Source organism: Dermacentor andersoni, chromosome 3 (genome assembly GCF_023375885.2).
Source record: "Dermacentor andersoni chromosome 3, qqDerAnde1_hic_scaffold, whole genome shotgun sequence".
NCBI classification, from domain to species: Eukaryota; Metazoa; Arthropoda; class Arachnida; order Ixodida; family Ixodidae; genus Dermacentor; species Dermacentor andersoni.
In genome coordinates this window covers 20,469,711-20,493,937 of record NC_092816.1, presented here as the reverse complement: position 1 = coordinate 20,493,937, position 24,227 = coordinate 20,469,711, and the positions used below count along the sequence as shown (strand labels likewise).

The 24,227-nt window shown below is 45.4% G+C and overlaps 1 protein-coding gene across 1 annotated transcript in view; it reads left to right on the top strand.

Annotated features, from left to right (window-relative positions):
• The window catches only part of LOC126519420 (uncharacterized), a 61,436-nt gene extending 44,743 nt beyond the window's left edge, over positions 1-16,693 (top strand). The window contains exon 9 of the mRNA XM_050168969.3: positions 12,308-16,693. Within this exon, the coding sequence (XP_050024926.2) occupies positions 12,308-12,648 (341 nt within the window). The 3' untranslated portion in view covers positions 12,649-16,693. The remainder of the gene's footprint in view (positions 1-12,307) is intronic.
• The last annotated feature ends 7,534 nt before the right edge of the window (positions 16,694-24,227 follow it).

Genomic DNA, 24,227 nt, shown 5'->3' with positions numbered 1-24,227 from the left:
CGGTCAAATTAGTGTTTCTGCCTCCCAACATGATGGCAGGCCTGCAGCCGTTGGACACCGGCGTGACAGCCAACTTAAAGGCTTTATATTGACACGTGTACTTATATTTATCGGGCGACCACGTTTCGCCGTCTAACAAATCTTATCGCACAGCGCGGGACGCGCTTGCATGTATCCGAAGTTTCTGGAAAGTTATCGATGCTTCTATCCGCAGTCTGTTGTCGCGGAACCTTGTGTTATCTGATTTATTTGCCTGACGCGAATGGTGTAGAACTTTGTGGAAGGCACGCGGGTCCCAACGATTAGTCTGGAACATTCGACGATTCTGTATAAAAGCCGACGCGCTTGACCCGCTGATCAGATTTCCGACGATCGCCGACTGTGTTCGCCGCTTTCGTTGTGCTATAAGTGTAGCCTGTTTTGTGGGCACAGGTTCGCCCAATAAAATCTAGTTTTGCCTTTCACAGTATCGCCACTGTGTTCTTAACGTCACCACCACGTGACATCTGGTGGAGGTGCTTTTCGTTCATGTACCGGACGCCCCCGACAAGCCGTGATCCAAGCCCGGACCGCAAAGAGAACACCAACGTAGTCCCGGAGCATCGAGGAAGCCGCCGTCTTCAACAGCTGCCCCCGGAGCACGGACTTCTGCCTGAGAAGACCAAGAAGATTGTGGACAAGGCAAGCCCAATGGCAGCCCCGGCGTCCCCCATCGTGCTGCAGCAGCCCAGGGAACCTCCGACGTTCCGCGGATCAACATTTGAGGACCCGGAAACCTGGCTCGAGACGTATGAGAGGGTCGCTAGGTTTAACAGTTGGGACAGCGACGACAAGCTGCGGCATGTCTATTTCGCACTGGAAGACGCCGCCAGGACCTGGTTCGAGAATCGAGAAGCCACCTTAACGACGTGGGACCTGTTCCGAAGCGGCTTCTTGCAAACGTTTACAAGCGTCGTGCGAAAAGAGCGAGCCCAAGCACTACTAGAAACCAGAGTGCAGCTGCCAAACGAGACGATCGCGATCTTCACGGAAGAGATGGCCCGTCTTTTCCGGCACGCCGACCCGGAAATGTCAGAAGAGAAAAAAGTCCGCTTCCTGATGCGGGGCGTCAAGCAAGAACTTTTCGCAGGACTTATTCGTAACCCGCCGAAGACCGTAGCTGAGTTTTCGGCAGAGGCATCGACGATCGAGAAAACCCTGGAGATGCGCACCCGGCAATATAACCGCCAGGGGCTCACGCCGCAGTACGCCATCCAAGGACTGGATTCCGGCGACCTTCAGGAGACCATCAGGGCCATTGTGCGCGAAGAACTGCGCAAGGTCCTGCCTTCGTCGCAGCCCCAAGTGGCTTCGATCGCCGACATCGTCAAAGAAGAGGTGCACCGATCGCTTGGAGTTCCCGAGCTGCAACCACAATTACCGCAGCCCCATCCAGAAGCGATGACATACGCCGCCGTCGCACGCCGTCAAGGTCCCCCTCCGCGACCACGCCAGGGCCCTGCAACGACGCAATTTCGTCGTCCGCCGCCGCCGCCGCCAGCACGCCCACCCGTCGCCCAGCGTACCTACGCGAGGAAGACGGACATTTGGCGAGCCCCCGACCACCGCCCGCTCTGCTATCACTGCGGAGAAGCCGGCCATGTGTACCGCCGATGCCCATACCGCGACCTGGGATTGCGAGGGTTCGCCGTCGACGCACCGCGCCCTCGGGAAGGTCAACGCCCTCGTGACATCGCCGACTACCTCGCCGCTACTCAGTGGAGCCCTCGACGACCGTCCCGTTCGCCGTCACCAGGCCGCTACCTGTCGCCACAGCGCCGACCATACACTGGCCCAGCCCGGGGTCGGTCCGTCAGCCCATATCCGGAAAACTAAAAGCAGCAACCGATGGAGGTGCGGTTGCTGTTCGTCGAACTGACGAAGATCCTCCGCCGCCGACGAAGACGCCGAAAAGACTACCTCGACGACATAACAACGACGTCACACCGCCGTCCCGACGAAGTCTGGCAGGAAAGAACACGCCGACGAAAGACCACTTGACGACGCCACGTACCAACCACAGGTCAACTCGACGCAGCCGTGATCCGACGCTGAGGCCTAACTGTAACGCAAGACAAAGAACCACCGACCTCGACGTGCTTCTCGACGGCCACGCAGTTACCGCCTTAGTAGACACAGGAGCCGATTACTCCGTCATGAGTGGACCCATCGCAGCCCAATTGAAGAAAGTTAAGACTGCATGGGAAGGTCCGTTAATTCGGACCGCTGGAGGACACCTCATCACGCCGAGTGGAATCTGCACGGCAAGAATTACCATTCATGACCGGACTTACCCTGCCACCTTCGTTATCCTGCAACAGTGTTCACGAGACGTCATTCTCGGCATGGACTTCCTGAACCAACACGGCGCAATCATCGACCTGAAATCGAAGTCAATAACGCTGTCGGAAGATCAAGCGATACCGCCGGAGAGCCCTCGTAGTCACCACGCCTTGAGTGTGCTCGAAGATCAAGTGAGCATCCCGCCTCGCTCCAGCATTGTTATTTCGGTCGGCACCGAAACACCCACTGACGTAGAAGGCGTCATCGAAGGCGACCAACGTTTGCTGCTCGACCGTGAAATTTGCGTCGCAAGAGGGATCGCTCGACTGCACGGAGGAAACACGAAAGTGTTGCTGACAAACTTCAGCCAGGAGTTCAAGCACATCAACAAGGGCACGGCGATCGCATACATCGAGGAAATTCAGGAAACCAGCGATGCCTTTGTCATCTCGGATTCTGTTGCATCTACCCCGACGACCGTGGTTCCCGAGCCAGACTTCGACATAAATCCAAGTCTCCCCGTGATTAAGCAGCAACAGCTCAGAAGTCTGCTTCGACGATACAAAGACTGCTTTTCGACGTCATCGAGGATTCGACAAACACCAGTCGCAAAGCATCGCATAATAACCGAAGAGTGCGCTCGACCACTACGCCAGAGCCCTTACCGAGTTTCGACGCGAGAACGCGAAGCTATACGACAACAAGTCGATGAAATGCTGCGCGACGACATCATCCAGCCGTCGAAAAGCCCGTGGGCGTCTCCGGTTGTTTTAGTGAAGAAAAAGGACGGAACCCTACGTTTCTGCGTCGATTATCGTCGACTGAACAAAATCACGAAGAAAGACGTATACCCCCTCCCACGGATAGACGACGCATTGGATCGGCTCTGCAATGCTAAATACTTCTCATCGATGGACCTCAAGTCTGGCTACTGGCAAATAGAAGTCGACGAAAGGGATCGCGAAAAGACCGCCTTCATCACGCCAGACGGCCTCTATGAATTCAAGGTTATGCCATTTGGACTGTGCTCGGCGCCTGCAACGTTCCAGCGCGTGATGGACACGGTGTTAGCAGGATTGAAGTGGCAGACGTGTCTTGTTTACTTGGATGACGTCGTTGTCTTCGCCGGAAATTTCGACGATCACCTTAAGCGGCTTGCGACGGTATTAGAGGCCATCAAGTCATCAGGGCTCACTCTGAAGTCGGAAAAGTGCCGCTTCGCTTACGATGAGCTTCTATTCCTAGGCCACGTCATCAGCAAATCTGGAGTACGCCCTGACCCGCAGAAGACAGCTGCCATCGCAAAGTTCCCGCAGCCAATCGACAAGAAGGCAGTGCGCAGATTCCTTGGCATGTGTGCCTACTATAGGCGCTTTGTCAAGGACTTTTCACGTATCGCTGAGCCACTGACACAGCTAACTAAATGTGACGTCGAGTTCAAGTGGGAAACGCCGCAGGCCGACGCATTTCAAGAACTCAAACGACGCATGCAGTCGCCGCCCGTACTTGCGCACTTCGACGAGCACGCCGATACCGAAATCCACACTGACGCCAGTAGCCTAGGCCTCGGTGCCGTGCTAGTCCAGAGAAAAGATGGTCATGAACGCGTGATAGCTTACGCTAGCCGGTCGTTGTCAAAAGCGGAAGGCAATTATTCTACGACTGAAAAGGAATGCCTCGCTATCATTTGGGCTACAGCAAAATTCCGCCCTTACCTCTATGGCAGGCCATTCAAAGTCGTCAGCGACCATCACGCGTTGTGTTGGTTAGCTAACTTAAAGGACCCTTCAGGACGGCTGGCCCGGTGGAGCCTCAGACTACAAGAATATGACGTCACGGTAATATACAAGTCCGGAAGAAAACACTCCGACGCCGACTGCTTATCACGTGCCCCCATCGATCCCCCGCCGCAAGACGACGAGGACGACGACGCCTTCCTTGGAATAATAAGCGCGGAAGACTTCACTAAACAGCAGCGAGCAGACCCGGAGTTAAAAGGCCTCGTCGAATACTTGGAAGGGAACACCGACGTTGTCCCTAGGGCATTTAAGCGCGGGTTGTCTTCGTTCACGCTACATAACAACCTGCTGGTGAAGAAGAACTTCTCACCAGTCCGCGCCAGCTACCTTCTTGTTGTACCGTCAGCGCTGCGTCCAGAAGTACTGCACGCCCTACACGACGACCCAACCGCTGGGCACCTCGGATTCTCCCGGACGCTGTCGAGGATACAGGAAAGGTATTACTGGCCGCGTCTGACCGCCGACGTCGCCCGTTACGTCAAAACATGCCGAGACTGTCAGCGGCGCAAGACACCACCGACAAGGCCAGCAGGGTTACTACAGCCGATCGAACCTCCTCGTCGACCATTCCAGCAGATTGGGATGGATTTGTTGGGGCCGTTTCCGACGTCAACATCCGGGAATAAGTGGATCGTCGTGGCGACGGACTATCTCACCCGCTTTGCTGAAACTAAAGCTCTACCGAAAGGCAGCGCAGCCGAAGTGGCGAAATTTTTCGTCGAGAACATCCTGCTGCGACATGGTGCCCCAGAAATCCTCATCACCGACAGAGGAACGGCTTTTACAGCAGAGCTCACCCAAGCCATTCTGCAGTACAGCCAGACAAGTCACAGGAGGACAACTGCCTACCATCCGCAGACGAATGGTCTCACGGAGCGCCTGAACAAGACCCTCGCCGACATGCTAGCAATGTACGTCGACGTCGAACACAAGACCTGGGATGCCGTCCTGCCGTACGTAACATTCGCTTACAACACGGCGGTGCAAGAAACAACACAGATCACGCCGTTTAAGCTGGTTTACGGCAGGAATCCGACGACGACGCTCGACGCCATGCTGCCGCACGTCACTGACGAGGAAAATCTTGATGTCGCTAGCTATCTCCAGCGCGCCGAAGAAGCCCGACAGCTCGCCCGCCTGCGGATCAAGAACAAGCAGAGGACCGACAGCCGACACTACAACCTCCGACGACGCTTCGTCGAGTACCAGCCCGGCGACCGTGTTTGGGTATGGACCCCGATACGCCGGCGAGGACTCAGTGAGAAGCTGCTGCGACGCTATTTCGGACCCTACAAGGTCATCCGACGTATTGGCGCACTAGACTATGAGGTCGTGCCAGACGGCATTTCGCTGTCACAGCGACGCCGCTCTAGACCTGAAGTTGTCCACGTTGTGCGACTCAAGCCGTACCACCAGCGTTGACGAACTTTGGGACTTCGCGTAACTGACCTTTGGACTTGGTTTCTTTTCGTTGTTTTGTTAATTATGTTTAATAAGTGTCCTTTTGTGTTTCGCTCTTATATTTGTAGCATCGGGACGATGCTTTTTAAGAGGGGGGTATTGACACGTGTACTTATATTTATCGGGCGACCACGTTTCGCCGTCTAACAAATCTTATCGCACAGCGCGGGACGCGCTTGCATGTATCCGAAGTTTCTGGAAAGTTATCGATGCTTCTATCCGCAGTCTGTTGTCGCGGAACCTTGTGTTATCTGATTTATTTGCCTGACGCGAATGGTGTAGAACTTTGTGGAAGGCACGCGGGTCCCAACGATTAGTCTGGAACATTCGACGATTCTGTATAAAAGCCGACGCGCTTGACCCGCTGATCAGATTTCCGACGATCGCCGACTGTGTTCGCCGCTTTCGTTGTGCTATAAGTGTAGCCTGTTTTGTGGGCACAGGTTCGCCCAATAAAATCTAGTTTTGCCTTTCACAGTATCGCCACTGTGTTCTTAACGTCACCACCACGTGACAATATCAGCAGTGCATGCTGGAGTGGCTGATCTTAGTCGTTGACTTCACAGCTCCTGGCACGTCGGGCCATGCAGACGGCCCCCCTGACCTGAAAATCAGCCTTTTGAAGGCTGTGCGCTTTGTCTATGGTGCGTGGTATGAGGTGAAGCAGTTAACCATACAAAACTGCTTCAAAAAGGTGGGCTTTGTGCCCGCCTACCTCCCCCCCCCCCCCTGCCCCCACCCACTGTTAGTGAGACCAACACTGTGGATGCCACCGACTTAACCGAGCTCTGGGAGCACGTCGCTACTGGTGACAGAGGCGGCACTGTTAGTGAGACCAACACGGTGGATGCCACCGACTTAACCAAGCTCTGGGAGCACGTCGCTACTGGTGACAGGCGGTGTGTTGATGGAGGAGTTCTTGACTGCCGACAGTGCTGCCTCGTTCTGCGATGAGATCACCGACGAGGCAATTGCTGAAGGTGTGCTGTCACTACAGATGGCAACGTTGTGCAATTGTGGCGACGGCAGCAGCGACAGTGACGAGATTGACAGTAGCTCCTTGACTCCGACCTCAATGTCCATGCAAAGTGCATTGTCGTCGATTGACTCCTTCATTGATTTTATCTATTCCAAAGGATTGCTGCCAGTGTTCGCGTAGCAGCTGGAAGCTATGAATACTGTGGTTGTGAAGCTGAAACTGTTGCAAAAGCAAGTGCAGATTTCAGATTATTTCAGCACACCTAACGCTTGACAGGATCTTTGGCGCTAGAACTAAAGTGTTGTTTTTCACAGCTTACTTTCTACAACATCTATTCTTTAGTGCAAGTGGCGAATTCGGCTTTGAAGCTACAAAGGTACATTCAGCGGCTTTTTTTATTATGGCACTCCAGATATAGCGATTATCAGTTATAATGATCACATTTTTCGTACTTCTCAATTTCATTATAAGTGGACTGCACTGTATTTCAAGCCAGAAAAGAAAAAGGCATATTTTATAGTTTTCACTTCCCTGTGTTGTTAGCCGAGATAGGATAAAAGGCATGTGTGAAAGAGGAAATAATTTGTCAGACCGTCTGGTCCTCCTCAATTCCCACATTTCGTGAAAAAATATTCCAACAGGACGTGCAGAGAAATTTGAATAGCAATGATAATTGTGCAGGATGGCATATATAGTAAGCACTTTGCCACAGGATGCCCATGCAGCCATTGTTCAATGTATGCACCAGTCTTGGGAGCATGTATTTGCTCTTACATTGCCCACTTGCCCTTGGGCTCTGGGTGACCCAAAATAATGCGTGCACATCAGGCCTGTGCCACCTGACTTCCTTGTGTCAGGTGGCACAGGATGTGGCACAGCCTTGGATCAAGGCTACCTTGACCCAAAGCTCAAGGTAGCCTTGGATCAGAGAACAGTAAATCTTCACTATAACGAAATCACCTGAACAAGAAATAATCTTCGCTATAAGCAGTATTTGATTAAAAGCGGAGAGGCCCTTTAAGAGACATAACACTCCAGCAGCTCTGAGACTTCTAAAATTTTTATTGAAACAAAGCTGTGCTCGACAGTGGCGACATGACAGTGGCAACATCCTGTGGCTATCTTGTCTCTGGGTTATCATTATGTAATACAGCCACAGTCCAGGGCAGCTAACATCATGAAGTGTAATGGTCTTTGTAATGCTCTGTCCATCTCCAGGTTAATATTGAAAAGCCAAGAGTCACTATCTATTGTGGGAGGTATGGGTTCTCCTCCGTACTCTTGGGACAAAGGAACGACAACACAGTAGTGCAAACAGTCACAAGGGCATTTATTGCACCTTTCATAGATCAATGCCTGCTAGCCGAGTTGCTATCCCCAAAACATGCCGATGGGCGCGCGACAAATCTAGAAGTCCGACTTACCGCGACCGCATTGCGAGCGAATATGTTCGCCCCATGCTGGATCCCAACGCCTGGTCGCTCGCGCGTACTGTCACGCGAACGGTGTCCAAGGCGGCCACGCGAGACGGTCTCGCAGAAGCATGGTCGGCGCACGCGCGGGCGGCACGTCCGTCCCGCTCGCTTCCCGAACCCAAAGAGACCAAGCGCCTTCCCTTTCGGCGCCCAAGTAACCCCGCAGCAGCTAAAGCAGCAGCGCGACACTCGCGCCATCTCCCGCACTGCGCCTCAACCACTCCGAACGCCGCAGGCGAAGCCGCCCTGCAGGTGACGAGCTATGCGGGAAAACTAGATCTCAGGGGAGGCGTGAGAGTCACGCATCCCCACACTATGTAGCACTGCAGTGGTGCTGTGCGCATTTATACTAAGCGGAGCTTGACAACACTCCTTTTTAAGTAATCCAGTCTAAAATTTGCGCACTGCAGTAGGAACTATGAAAAAAGGCAGTTTTGTTATAAGAAGACTTCACTTAAATAAAACTTGAAGCAGTGCGAAGATGAGAAGGACAGGAATCGAAAACAAATGCAACAGGTTAAGTGCTGTTGGTTGTTGCTACTACAAAATTTCACTGTACTGTCCACATAAATTCAAAAGAAAGCAAGTTGAAAAGGACTAGAGTGTATAGTTGTGTTTCCAGGTTTGTCTGCGTTTCTAACCATGGCGTAGTTTAGGCTCCAAAACATTAATCTTATACTGCACCACACTTAGAAAACGGCTCTGGAGTGATTGCATGCCGCACTTTCACATAATTGTGCATAACATGTGTTCTGAAAAGTATGTTTCTGTTCGCAATTCAATTTGTGCTGATGGCATGTCATGTTAGATTGCATTAAATGGCAGGCTGCATAAAAAGTTCCAGAAGCACAGTGATTTGTTGTTCTTCAATATAAATCTTTTACTGCAGTTGATATTGCACAACACACCTTTAGTTTTCCTGGATGCAATTGTGCCACAGCTGTTGGTGTTATTGCTTTGCACATTGCATGATACTGGGAAATGCTTTTCTATTTCACTAAGTGTAGTGCTTATCACTTATCACAGACTGCAGAAACGACACATGACAGAGTATTTACGACTACTTCAGTTGACTCACTTTCTTGTACATTTGTCACTAAAGCACATCACATCGTAAAACTGAAAAAGCAATACAAGAGACCACACCTTGTCAGCATGTGCTTCATTGCATCATCATGGACCTACTGTCGTTCTGAGCAGTGTTATGCACACTTCCTTTCTATAACTTGATGCAACTTATATGTGTAGTCATCTAGCCTTAAGGTTAAAAGGTTACCTTTCCTTGTTCCTAAATAGAAGAAAGCAGGGGTGTTTGACTAGCGAAATTCTCAAATCAAATCAGATATGAATGTCTGAAAAAAAAAAATAGAAAACTGTCCCATATTGAATTTTCAAACAATTGAAATATAACACTTGTGTGTGGCCTGTCTGGTAAAAGCTTATTTACATTATTTGATACATACATGTAATGTTGTTTGCAACTGGGCATCCGGTCAACTGAGGAGCTTGTAAATGATGAACAACTTCTTTAAATTATTTGGTGCACCATGACACAGTAACGAGGCAAGAGAACAGCATGTCACCACATGTATCTGTATGTTTGTGTATTGAGCCAAGCATACTACAGCACTGCATATGAATTTTAAAGAAATGCAACCAAGATGAGAGTGGCTAAATAAAAAAAATTACCAATGATTAAGGTACTCACTAATGCGAATTTTGAGCGCAGCTGTTTAGGTATTTTGAAGACATGATATATTGTGGCAAAGAATTGATTCTGAATGACAGGGTACTCTTGGCAGAGGCGCTGAGCCTCTGCTCAGGTTTAGCAGCTGTGGCAGGTGAAGCACTTCCACTCGTTGCGTCGCTCATTGTTCAGAAAGAACTGACCGACGCTATTTTGTATTATGATTATATTGTCATGTAGTAGTGACAGTGAAAAACAACAGTGTTGAAACTGTGAGTTACAAATTTAACTCTTTATTGGGCGAACTTGTGCCAAGCAAAACAATTAACACTCAAGCACAATGATAGTGGCAAGCAGAGTCGCTGATTGTTGGAAGTCTGATCTGCGGGTTGAGTGCGTCGGCTTTTATACATGACTTGTGGGACGTTCTAGTGAAATTGCTGGTGCCCACGTGGATTCCAGAAAGTACTAAATAATTCGCCTTGCGCGTACAATCAGATTACAAAAATCGCAAACCATGACAATCAAAACAAGCGCAAACAATACTAAACCAAGCAAACCAAACAAGTGCGAACTAGAGCTGACGCTAGCACACGATAGTACGAAACGAGCAGTCGGGCAGGTCCGCATGACACCATTTTTCTGCGCGCACGTCACTGAAGAGGATGCTCTCATTGGTTTCTGCCGTTTGTGACTTGTGTCTTTCATTTCTCACTCCGCGTTCGCTCTTTCATCTTTCGCTGTGCTCGTTTGCTCGGATACGCCACCGCCGCCACTTGCCATAGGAACGGGCACCTAAGTGCTGCGCTCTAGAGATTGCTTTGCCTAAATAGAGACAACAAATTTACATGCTGCCTAAACATGAGGCATTCTCAGCAGTGTTTCTCTTCTTCAGCATCCACAACTGTCCAGCTGCAGAAGCCCTTAGAGCAGTCCACACTTTCACCATTAAGTGCTGCTAACCCTCGTATTCAAACAGAAACAAAAATTCGACAATATTGAATAGGGAATTGTTTATTCAGATATGAGTTGAATAGCAAAGACCATTTAATTCTTATCCAAATATCTTATATTTGTACACCTTTGAAAGTAAAATTAAGTTAGAATGCATATTTATTTATTGAACTTGTCACCTTGGGGGGGTGTGGTTCATGGAATGTTATGTGCAACCTCCCCCATTTACTACTTTATCTAAAATGCTCTATTTTTAGCACTCATGTATGATTGTTGTATTGACACAAATATCTTACGATCTTTTATTTGCTTATAATGTCCGCAGCACAAAACACAGTCTCCAAATCTTTAATAAGCAGTAAACATTTTGAATAACCAAACAATTTTTGGTATTTTTCAGTGAACATTACTATTTTCTGCCTTCCACTGTAGTGTCTTTGGAATCCCAGGTTTGGCATGTCTGTATGTGCCTCATTTCAAATAACCCTCCATTTTCTTATGATTGTTTGAATCGTGGCATCAAGGTACTTAGAAGTGCAAAATTCGTTTCAAATGCTTGAGCAGCTGGTAGTGTTTTGGTTTTTTACTTGTTCTGGGTGGCACATGTCACCACTACTGGGAGATTACCCTACTCTCTTTTCATAGATGAAAGAAGAGTCATGGCAGTGAAATTATTCCTATTGTACAAGTTACAGCACTGTCTTTTTGTTAAGGTATTCAATGCGGCTGTTTCATTTACCACATCAGAGAAGGCCGTATTTTCACATGTATAACCTACACGACAGAATGCACCACATTTGCAGCAGAACTGGTATGCATAGCATAGATCAAAAGCACAAGAAATAAAAAACTAGGGTGTGGAGGTGCAGGCTGTGCACAAATTTCGAGCTTATGTGCAGCTTTGTGGCAATGCACTGCACATTGTTGTGAAGCTGCACCTGGAGATGAAATTTACATATATGTAAATGCTTTCTTTATTGCTGTGAAATTGCACCATGATGTGAAAGTTACGATGATTGCTTATGGAGTTGAGCTTTCTGCTGCCAGTGGTGCCGGTGCTGTGTTGCTTTTGTAAATACTTAAGTATTGTCAGCACTGTCACAGCAGTTATTTGTGTGGAGATTAATATATATGTGCATGTGCCTTTTTTGTTTCTTTCCCTTATCCACATAGACTCATAGCACAAATGTTTGTACTATCACGGCCACTGGATAAAAAAGAAAGTTGCAGACTGCCACTTCAGGCGGGCTGCAATGGGAGTGAATGTCCCGGCCGTAGTTGCTTTCTCAGCCGCTTGGCTGGGCCGAAAGGTGCTAGCTCTCGGGGACAGGATGCTTTGGTTTCCATGGGCGACGGCGTTCAAAGCCTGTTCCTCATGCATTTTTCATGCGGATCCCAGACAACAGTCCCTGACTGGTGGCACCGCAGTGGATGATAGCACTTTCGATGTATGGGGCATGCCACACATTTATTTTTTCTCCAGCGGCCGTGGTATTATCACTGATTCATAGATCATCATGCTTCATTTGCCAATCGACGTTAATTTTACCTTCCTCATGTTGCTTTACATAATCAGTGTGTTGGTGGCACTAATCTGTACCTTCTTTTTGTACTCTTCCTGGAAATGCAGTGGGCACCCTAAAACCAGTGCGGGGTAGCAGTCCAGCCCTCTCCCAGCTGGCAGCTCATGTGACCCATGTGGCCGCAGCTACTGCGCCCACGGGACAGATTCCTCTGATGGCCCCCATCTCAGTTGTGGGGCACTTGCCCACATTGCTGAGTCAGCAGTTCCTCTCTCCGGGCCTCGGTTCCCTGGCAGCAGCTGCAGCTTCTGCTGGTGGCAATGCGCACCACCACCACCACCACCATCACACCGGCGCCACTGCAGTTGTCAAGCCCCTCGTTGTCGTCAGCCTTCCCAACGTGGTTGCCCAACCAGCAACCTCGTCTAGCGTTGGCACAGCCCAGTGACACCCCCTCCCTCCTGTTTGGCGATGACTTCTTGCAGTGGTGGCGTGCAGTTTTGTTCCTCCCCCCCCCTTTTCCCTCCCACATGTGTTGCCTTCTTACGAGCACCCCACCGCCTCTGTTGTGTTGCCTGCCCAAAGAAAGTTCTGTGTTGTGCTTAAAGCTGCAGCACAGAGCTGTAGCAGACCCTCTCTTGCCTCTGTTTCTTCGTTATTTGTAGAAGACAACTTATTCACCAACAATGCATGCATGCATGGCAACAGAAAAACTTGCATAACTTCTCCGTTGCAGCATATTTTCCTGTCGTGGTTGTTGTCTTTGTTTTGACCAGCTTCTTCATTCTCCTGAGTATCACAGGCCTACAAGGAAGGGTCTGCCATGCTTGACTTTATCCTGGCTGGTGTGGTAGATGTTCCATTCCGCACTGAACAGCTCTACTTGTCACGGATGCAAGAAAGTGAAAGCAAGTATGCTTCTAAACACCCTGTTCTCCTACGTTGACGGTGCTTACCAACTGATTCATGCCTCTTTCCTCGACTGCTTGTGATTCATGAAAAGGTGTATGTAAAGATTTCACACAATTCCCACAGTGAAGAAAGAGCACGATGTTGTTAGGCTCTGCAAGAAAGGCAGTGCTTTTTTTGTCTTTTTTCTCGTCTGTGTTCTTTGCTTGTTCTGTCCCTTTCATTTCATTTATCAGTAACACATTTCTCAGTGTAGAGTTTGCTTGACAAGAAAGGAAAAGATCTGTGGCAAGGTCTATCTTTCTCTACTCGGCAGTGGCATTCACTACAAGGCAAGCTGGTTTGTAATGCCACTTATACTGCACACGGTAATGATGTCTAAGTTGCTGCGCTTATTGCTTTATGTAGTCATCGTTATGCATTCTTTGTCAGCACCTATAACATTGCAGACTGTCGGAATATATTACATTTCAGTCCAGGCTTTTTTATTATTATTATTATTGTTATTATTATTATGTTTTTTTTTTGTGCACCTCTCCTAAGCTGCCCTATGAATTAAAGTCAGTCATAGCCGCACTTACCCCCTTTAGTTCTTTTTTTCTTGGTGTTCATTAACACTCCCAGAGTTAAGCACTGATTTAAGTTCAGAGACTTTCTCATGTGCATTTAGTACTCATTGAATCTACACCTGCCATTTAATTGTCTGAACTGTTATAACCTGCATACAAACAAGCCTTTGGCATGGCCGTAACATCCGCCTTGTTCCCTAACAAGAGATGCAAAAATTTGCAGTTCTGTTACATGAAATACACCATTCAAAACTAAGTGTCCTCCTTCTCCACAGTCACTGTGCTTTGCAGTCTTTGGTCTGCTTGTGAAATGACAAGAGCCTTGTTGCTGCTCTTCTTAGCTGTACTTGTGCTCCCTATCTACCATTTCGATATACACATTGACAAAGGAGCTTCTCATGGTGTGGTGAGTTGAGCATCCTGAGCATCCTGGGACATCGCATGTCTTCCTTACTGTTGCAAAGAAGTGTGCCCATGTTTTCTGCTGCCTTTGACAATTCATTCCATTGCTGAAGCTTCAGAGAGAGTGGCCTGCTATTTATGTGTTCTGTGCGCGAACTGTTCTTGTTATGTTGCTGTTGTCCTTTTGTCCTTGTTTTCTTTTCACGTTGTGGAACCCTGTCACTTGTGAATGTTGTGGCATGTTGCACCTGCTCGGTGATTTCTGTTTTCTGCGTTTTGTTATTCAGTGAGGAGAATTGAGGTGTGTGCATGTATGTTTGGGGGGGGGGCAGTTTTTGTGCTTCAAGAACTAGACAGACGCGCCTTTCTGGCCTCATGAGCTATGCCACCTTTAAAATGCTCCAACTTCACTTTTGTGTGTTGTGCTTTCTAAACACTTTACTAGCTTCCCAAGTGTAAAGGAGTGACGCCACTTTTTAAGCCTGGGCACATTTTACTGAGCATGTTAGCTATGCTTATTTTGCAATTGTGAAACAGTTTTATGGCTTTGAAATGGAGAAGGGCGAACTGTGAGCTCTCTCGTAAAGCTCAGTGTCACTAAGCATAACTGAAGCCATCTTTGAAGTGTTTTCACTATTCATTGTGATGGGATTGTGCTTGCCACGTGCGAAATGCAGGAGCAGCGCTCCTAAGTGAAGATCTCCTCCGGGGTCCAAAGAGAGTTTACAAGTGGTGATGGCGTTTACACATGTGCGCAGAGACAGCAAGAACCTGATGTAGCTTTTGTGTACGTCTGTTCACATAAGTGCTTGGACATGTGATCTCCATCAACCCCATGCAAAGGTGGCTCTCAATAGGCCATTGTAATGCGACTTGCAAGTGTATCAAAGGACATTGCTAGAAAATGGTGGCGTTTGAGAAATGAAAGCTCAGCTTTGCCTTTTTTATTTTTCTCCGTGTGTTTTGTTTGGGCACTGTTTGACTTTACTTCCTGCCCTTTCAGCTTTTTGCACTTGTGGTACCTGACAGATGGAAGGCTTAAATAGTTGTTATCTGGTTTTGTCCTTGAGGAACTTATTGATTTATTGTGTCTTTCTTTTTTTAAGGAACAAAGTGTGTGATTCCCAGCTCAAATCTTTATACTTACATCCCTCCCCCTTTTTTCTCTGGGTTTTGTAAGATCTGTAAATGTAAAAAGGAAATAGCACATTATTTTACCAAACTTTGGAGTGCTTAAAGATGGCTATTCTTGCTTTGTGAGAGCTCACCATTTGGCATACGTGCATTTTTATGTAGTGGGAGTTTTGTATTTTATCTTAGTGCAAACATTCCCGCTTAACTTTTTCTCAAAATAATCCTAACTTAATCAGCTGTAGCTGCTGTGACACCAAAAGGTGGCACTGGTGTGTTGCAGAAATATTAGTGCCCATTCTCTGTGGTTTGCAGCAGAAGCCAGAGGAAATTACCATTCTGGAGAAAGAAAAAGTAGTGAATTAAATCAGGTAGTGCACTTTTCATACATTGCTACAACTATGCCTCTGAAATGTTCATTTCCTTGCATGCTTTCTCGAGGCTTTGTAGAGTGCTATGGTAAAGATTTGAAGCCAGCAGTTCTCCGTAAAAACATATTTTCTGTTTTTCACCAACATTGGTTTAAACCTACACTGAACACTGAAACGTGCAGCACTTTTCTTCAACCTTTGATTGCTGTGACACTTCAGACGATTGCGCCTCGAGTCACCATAGCATCTGTGCACCTCTGTAATTCACTTTAATTGATGCCTGTAGCATCTGTCAGTCTGCCTTCGCCCCTTGAACGAAACAAGCAGCTTCACGGGGCATAGACTGACTGCTCATTCAAAGTCCAGGTTTATATGTGCGCATGTGTGAATTGTGGAGATGATGTGGTTCATTGTAGAGTCATGTTCCTCCCCGTACCTAGTGCATATATTAAAATGGTTGTCATTTTTTTAAACTGTTTCCCAGCCAGGTAGCCATAGCACTGTTTCTCAAACTGGAATTCAAGTACCCCTGAGGTTAGCCAAAGAGTTCCAATGTGTTCTTTGAAAACTGCTCTGCAGTGTGCACCAAAAGTTCTGTGAGAAATTGATCAGTCAGTGGAGATGGCAAATCCCTCTGAAAAGCTATACAGAGAACATTATATGGACTGTATATTTCAAAGTTTTCACTGCTAGCTACAGTGCAAGCACTTGTATGCAAGATTAGGGTAGCCGAAATTATAGTAGCCGAAATTATGGTACATTTGACTGGTTTCTAATGCACTCTGAACCAGTTTGCAGCGGTGTGGAGACATCTTGACATTGGAGGTAGAGAAAGCATGCGCGAGCCGAGCATTCAGCTGCTCCCAGAGCATTCATAAGAGCCAGGAAATAGGACTTACGTTGAAATCTTGGTCGCAATGTTAGTGCTCCCAGCTTGATAGCGAGATCACCCTGAAGCACTGAGACAAAGCGCGGTGCTCTGAATGAACCAGTTGAATGTAAACCGCATTGCAAGGGCACTTGAAAACGACCAGTAAAATGTACCGTTAGTTTCATACCTTATTTTTACCCTGAGGTGAAATTTGTTGGCTAGTTTGTAAAAATTAGGGGGGGGGGGGGGGGGGGGGGAGCACGCATTAAGCATGCCAGAATGCCTTTGTATCAACACGTTTCCTCACTGTGCATCCTATGACTTGAAAGGCAAACTGTCTCGTATCTTATAGCAGCCTATAAAGCAGACAATATTGCAGAGATGACAACTTGAAGTTGTGCAACTGAATGGAGGCAGTCGCACCTGTTTTTTGGAGTATTCAGTCTCACTGGAAACTTATGTGTGCAGAGTTACATTGTTTTCTAAGTGAACTATGGTGTCAAGCCAACAGGTCTTGTTGGACAACTAAACATCATGTCAGAATCTGGATTTCTCTTGCTTAAGTGTCTCGTTCCAATTTCGAGAAGAAAGAGGTTAGCCGAGGGGCCTGATTTTTATTAATCATATCATAAGAAGCCAACAAACAAAGACACCAAGGACAACACAGGGGAAATTGTACTTACTAATTGAATTAAAGAAATGATAAATTATTGCCAATGGAAGTAGAGGAAGACACAACTTGCCGCAGGTGGGGAACGATCCCATGTCTTCGCATTGTGCATGCGGTGATCTCACCAATTGAGCTACCGTGGCGCCTTTTCCCCATCCGCTTTCTTGGGTATTTATGTTTTACTACTATAACTAACCTTGGTTGCGTTAGCCAGCGCCACCACTCACAGACGTCACGTGACGCCTGCGGCAGAAAAGACGTTCCACATCCGTCGCCAAGGTTTGTGAGTGGTGGCACTGGCTAACGCACCCAAGGTTAGTTCTCGTAGTAAAACATAAATACCCAAGAAAGTGGATGGGGAAATGGCACCGCGGTAGCTCAATCGGTGAGAGCACCGCATGCGTAATGCGAAGACGTGGGATCGTTCCGCACCTGAGGCAAGTTGTGTTTTCCTCCACTTTCATTGCCATTAATTTATCATTTCTTTAATTCAATTAGTAAGTACAAGTAATTTCCCCTGTGTTGTCCTTGGTGTCATTGTTTGTTGGCTTCTTATGATATCATTCCAATTTCATAGCTCAGAACCGGTATGTCGCAAAGTTGTGAAAACTGGCTAGAATAGATTAAAGCATGAACTTGTTCAACGTCCAATGTTGGTTTGATGAGTAGTTGAGGACTTTCTATTTAAATGTTTGTAAATGACTGTATTGAAACAAATGATACTAGGTGGATACGATGGGACAGCTGTACTTCAATGATAGGTGTATTTCAATGAGTATTTCTACATGGTAACTTGAGCACTTGTGTGTATGAAGTTCTTTTATGATGTGATTAGTTGGGTCCGGTAAAACCATTCTCTGTTATAATTGCCCATGTGTCAATTTCTGTGGTCATTCAACTATATTTTGATAAAAAAAATGAAATTTAATTTTTCATAGCCCCGAGTCATTGTAAGAGCATCATTTTCTTTGTGTCATTGGACCCTAACCGACTCTCTTGCCCCTGATTTATCTCCGGGGACTTTGGCGCAAATATCTTGATGTTATCAATGTTACAGCATGCCATACTTGTGACGAGTTTCATCTCTAAAAAAAAAAAAAAAACCTTGTATTGATGGTTTGCAGCACTGAATGCTGCATCGTTTGCTGAAATTTATGCAAAATTATGTAGTAAAAAGATTCATTGGGCTCTTGGCATAGAAAATAGAGGAGTGAGCATGGAAAGACAGTATAGGTGTACAGCTATCTACAAACTTTTGGTGCACCCTGTAAAGGCACACTATTGACGAGCGTTGATGATAAAAAGAGCAGCAAAACATTGGGTGAAGCAATAGCGATTATGCATCTCTGTGAAGCAACATGCTAGGCACTGATTGAGTTGAAGTCAAATGTAAGCAACAAAAGACATGTTTTTTGCCGCAATTGAACACTCACAAAAGAAAGACACATAAAGACAACACGGGCGGCACTTCCAACTGATTTATTTTGGGCTATGACCGAAGAATATATATATACATACACGCATGCGCTGGCTGTTCACAAATCTACGTAACCCAGCGGTCAAACAATCTAGTTTCCGATTTATAGAGCACGATAGATGTATCACTAATGCAATTTGTACCTTTCTTTTTTATATAGTAGGCTTCCATCAGCTCACGTGCTATTTGAAATCTACTCCTGCCAAGAATCCTAATCTCAGAAAACCGTGGTTTGCACAAGCAGGCCTTGCAGTGCGCAGGCAAATGTGCCACGCCATCTTTCATTAGATTTGCCATCTTTCATTAGATTAGGCGCACTGCAAGGCCTGCTTGTGCAAACCACGGTTTTCTGAGATTAGGATTCTTGGCAGGAGTAGATTTCAAACAGCACGTGAGCTGATGGAAGCCTACTATATAAAAAAGAAAGGTACAAATTGCATTAGTGATACATCTATCGTGCTCTATAAATCGGAAACTAGATTGTTTGACCGCTGGGTTACGTAGATTTGTGAACAGCCAGCGCATGCGTGTATGTATATATATATTCTTGGGTCACAGCCCAAAATAAATCAGTTGGAAGTGCCGCCCGTGTTGTCCTTATGTGTCTTTCTTTTGTGACTGTTCAATTGCGGCAAAAAAACATGTCTTTTAGCAAGCACCAACTAGGCCAACAAGCAGTTCTGTTGCAAGCAACAAAGTTGCCGCTGAACCAAACTTTAATCTCTCCAAAATGTAACTCTTGCAGATTTAGACATAACATATTTTCACTTGGTCGTAGCACCAATGCTGTCTAGTTACGATGCTTTTCTCTCTTTTTTTATAAATTTATTATTATATTATTATTATATTTTTTTAAGTTTTCATACGTACTAGAAGCAGGTGCTGCAGTACCTGTGATTAGGTCAAAAGGTTCATGACAGATAAAGGTTTGGGAACTACCGGGCTATGGTATTACGCTGATCACAGCAGTCCTGATAAGCATTGGAGACTATAGCAGTGCAAAAATCAAATGAAGAAAATAAATAAATGCAGAAACAAACAGTTAGTTGTTATTCTTACATATGCCTCTTCTTTTACTCTTTGGTTATGCTTTGCTTTGGTCTTGAATTCATGCCAACTTCAGTGCTCTGATTTTCGCAAGAAGACACCTTTGTCCGTGTTTTGTCTTCACATAGAAGTATCTTCCTCCAATGTGTTGCCTCAACTTTAGAATCTTTAATTTTCCTTTTCTCCTTGAGATGCCGTAGGAAAGGTAAAAATGTATTTGAAGCATTGTAAGGCTGTTAGAGACGCATGTGTATGGAGCGTACATTGAACCTGTGATGGGCAAATGTCCTTGAATGAGTTCAATTTCTCTTGTATCAGACTCGTGGACTGGACCAAGTGGTCAATTAGTGTCCATTTGGTGAGCTGAAACATTCATTGTTGAGTGTTTTTAATTCCCTCAAATATGCAAGCTCAGGCAAGCGATGAATTTTATATGAAGTAGTGCGTTATGCTGATATTTTGGCACCACCTGAGCAGTGACGCCTGACATCTAGCATTTCTTTTTTTTTTTTTTTTTTTTTTGTAACTGCGCTGATGGAAAAAAGAAAAGTAGGGAGGAAGCAAGGAAACAAGAAAGTTAGAAAGCAGAAAAATGTCTCTATGTTGTCTGCTGTTTTCTGAAGCACTCACAAGTCAAGATGTACTAATGTCAAGATCCACTGTTTTGTTTGAACGTCTGGGGATGCCTTCAGAATTTCTTGATGGCTCTAGAAGGAAGGCATCCAGCAATATTTTGTACACTTTTGAGATAGTGTGCTCCTCTACACTCGCGCAGGATGGCCTCTTATTTTCTTTCACTGTGCATGATGAACACTGAACAACAGATGTGAGGTTGAGAACAGTCGAGACAACTTTGCTATGCTGCAGTCTTTTTCTTTTTTTGCACAGCAGGCTTTCTAAAAGCGTGATGGCTTTCAACTGCAAGTTCACCTCTCATATATTGTATAATTTATTGTATGCACCTATATTTCTATATTTTTTTCTTTGGCACATATACATATGTATGTAGATAACGCATTATTTATTTGTGTGGATGTGAAACAGTGGCTGCAAACTGCTTAATCCAAGGAGACACCGTGATGTGAATGAAGCGCTGCTGCCTGACATGTTGGTTACCCTCCTTGTGTAGCATGTTAAGGAAATGGATCTGCCTGCAACAGTCGCCTTGCTTTTTATGTCTTGTTATTGGCTGTCCAGGTGTGTTTTTGTAAACAGCATGAGAATTCCCCCTCCTCCTTGAGTTTTCTTTTCACTTCTGTCTACTAATTTCTGAGACCCATTCTATTCATGGCATTAAGCTTTGTGGAGGCGATCAGTTGCTATGCGAATACATTTAATGATCCTGCTATTCAGGTCGGGCACCAATCTTTTGACACTGTTGTCTGCCATGGTTTCTCGTGCATGTAAGCACTGATCCCTCATTGTGGTGGTTTTTACATTTCACTTGTGTGCTGAAACGACCTCCACTTCTATGCCGAGGGCTGTCTGGTGTTTTGTATTGTGCACATTGGTGGGAGCCCAAAGCTTTGCGCAGAGAATGTGCAACTCACATTGTGGTTTTCAAATCATCATCAGCTGTTGATGTTGCACTGCAAGAAAAAAGAAAAAAAAAAACTAATGTGAGAGGGAACTGAGGAGGAGAGAAGGCCGGCTGTTTTCAAGTAAACTAAATGAATTGCTGCCTGAGCATGCTTATAAATATGTGCAGATTTGCCAACACTGACAAGGCATTGTAATATACTGTGCGGTTTCACGAATGTGCTAAGGTTCGGTACATTTTGTATAGTGTTTGTTGGACAATGACTGGCGACATTCAGGTCTCTGCTAACTAGCTGATTTCTTTTTTCTTGTTTTTAATCTTTAAAAGACAATGTGAATGTTTTCCAGCTCTTGTTTGTTGTGTGTTACTTTCACACTGAACTGTTATTTTCAGCTGTTTTTCTTTTTCATTTTTTAAGAGATATGCCAACATGCATTCTGTGTAGCCTTGGCCATTCATTCTCTTAGTGATAATCTTGGATTCATACCTTACTGTTAATGCTTTATACATACATGTTTATGTTGCTGTGATCTGAGAGACTCATTTGTGGAAATGGAATTTGTAGGTTGTATGGAACTTGCATGTTATGATGCAGAAGTCTTATATTACTATGCAGTCAGTCATTTGAAATAAAATCAAATGCGTCAAAGACAATTGCACAACCTCCAACAGAAATTATTGGACAACTGGTCACGGGTATATGAGCATTGATGTGTGTGCAGCCTGTTATTTATGTTCAAGGAGACTGGAAATGCAAGTTTAGTGCAAGAATGGATGTAAAAAGCTACAGTGACATTCAGTGTGTTGTGCTAGTTTTTCCTGCTTGTCTGGCCTTCACAGACAGAGTTGAGAGACCCAATATGTGTGGCTTGGTGACAGAAGCTTTAAGTTTGTCCCGCCCTCCTGTCAAGTAGTGAGTGTGTACATTACTTCTCTTCGTTGACTACTGTCAGGCCTCCTTTGGTGGGGAGGGGGGGGAAGGGGGGCATTGTTGAAAACGAAAAAAAAAAGTGTCATCCTCATCTCCATCCCATACAAACACATACACCTCCTTTTCATATGTCCAAAGGAGCAATATTAAGTTATTGCAACTCTGCTGTAAGATATATTTCTGCATTGTGTGTGCATGCTTGAAGTAACCAGTGTGTGTGTTGTGACATGTATACACTTGTTGCATGAGTGCAAACTTCTAAATTTTTTTTTTTTAATGGCTGAAAGCGTAACTTATTTTTCACTGTTCTACTGCCTGACCTTTCTTCTTTTGTATTAGTATTAGAAGATGGCATGCATTGCTAGGTTATTTATGTATGCAAGCCTAGTTTGGTTGAATATACATTTTTTTCTTCTTCGTTTGTGAATGGCGGTGTATACACACACACACACACATTTGTGTAGATGAATGTTGACATTCCATGTACATATTTGTGTAATATAAAAAAAATGCTTTGTTTACCATTTGAACGAGTCCAATGTGTGTTTTCTTTTGGAAAATGCAGCAAGATCTTGTACACTGCAGAACAACACGTAGCAATTTCGGCTCTGGATAATCAGCTTCAGCAGCATGTAAATGGGTAAATTTAAGCTTTATTTACACCTTCAGTAGAGAAGGGTGTAGGTTATGCTCCGACCGACAGCAAGTTACTTTCTCGTCCACTTTCATTTTTTTTACCTTGTCATTTCTACTGTTCAACTAAAACAAGAAATAATTTCCCTTATGATTTCCTTGGTTTCATTACCTATTGCTTAATATGGTTGTGACTAGCAAAAATTGAACCCTTCAGTTCCCCTTCTCATGCATTACATATAGTTTCAGAAAGGCATGGGAAATGGCAAAAAAAAGAATCATCGATCAAGTCCACCTTTTTTTCCCATCCCCATGTCATTCCCCACATCTCCCAGAATGAACCAGCTCGCTCACTCTCACTCTTTTGCAGTTTCAGAAAGTTGACTTGAATATGGTCAAGCCACAGTCAAACCCATCAAACTGAATATTTTGTTATATATTGAAGCTGCAATGCTTTGTAGTGCAAGTAATATTATGTGTTCCTGTAGCACTTTGTTTGCTGGTATGTTGGGTATTTGTGCTTTCAATAGGATTATGATGGAGATTTAGTTCATAATAAGAGCTCATGCAGTCATTTTCCGCTGTTATGAGAGCCAAATTCTCCTATATATCAGTGAAGCTACATTTGTGGACTTTGCTGTCTCAGAACTTCAAAATTTTCGCCAGTTGTAAAATATTTCATAACCTTACCAAATTTTTTTTTTCCATAAGGCGCTAATATTTTGCGTTCTGTGCAGTGGAATCATCAAATAGTTTGAGCAGGCATTTAGTAGGAGCATTTCTGTCCAGTATTTTCTTGAATCCTGTGTAGAAATTGTGCAATATTTGCTAAAGGAAAAATTTATGCAGCTTCAATGTACATGTTGGAATCTGTGTGAAGCAAAGCTTTAGTGCAGTGGCTAATAAAATGCTTTTTAAGTGAATGTAGTGCACACAATTGGACAATATGGGCATATACCCAATAGCCCGAAATGGGATAGCTCATTTACAAGAAACTTAAGGAAATCAAAGAAGCCATTGAATGTCATGTGCGATTCCATTAACAGGCCTGTGTGCCTCAAGTATACTTGTTAGACGACATTGTATGTACAGGTTTTACGTAGTGATTTATTATTTTATTAGGGAAAACAGGTATGCACATTGGTACTACCTTGTCAGTCGAAATTTTGCGCTATATACATGACCTGTCATGTTTATATATACACAACCTACGACACTGCAACCCACCCTTTGCATTTCATCATCATCCGCCGCAGCCCGTTTTATGTCCACTGCAGGATAAAGGACTGTCTTTGCGATCTCGAATTACTCCTGTCCTGCGCCAACCGATTCCAACTAGCACCCGCGAATTTCTTCATTTCATCGCTCCCAGTAGTCTTCTGCCGTCCTTGACTGCGTTTCCCTTCTCTTGGTACCTATTCTGTAACCCTAATGGTCCAACAGTTATTTTGCCAGCGCATTACATGACCTGCCCAG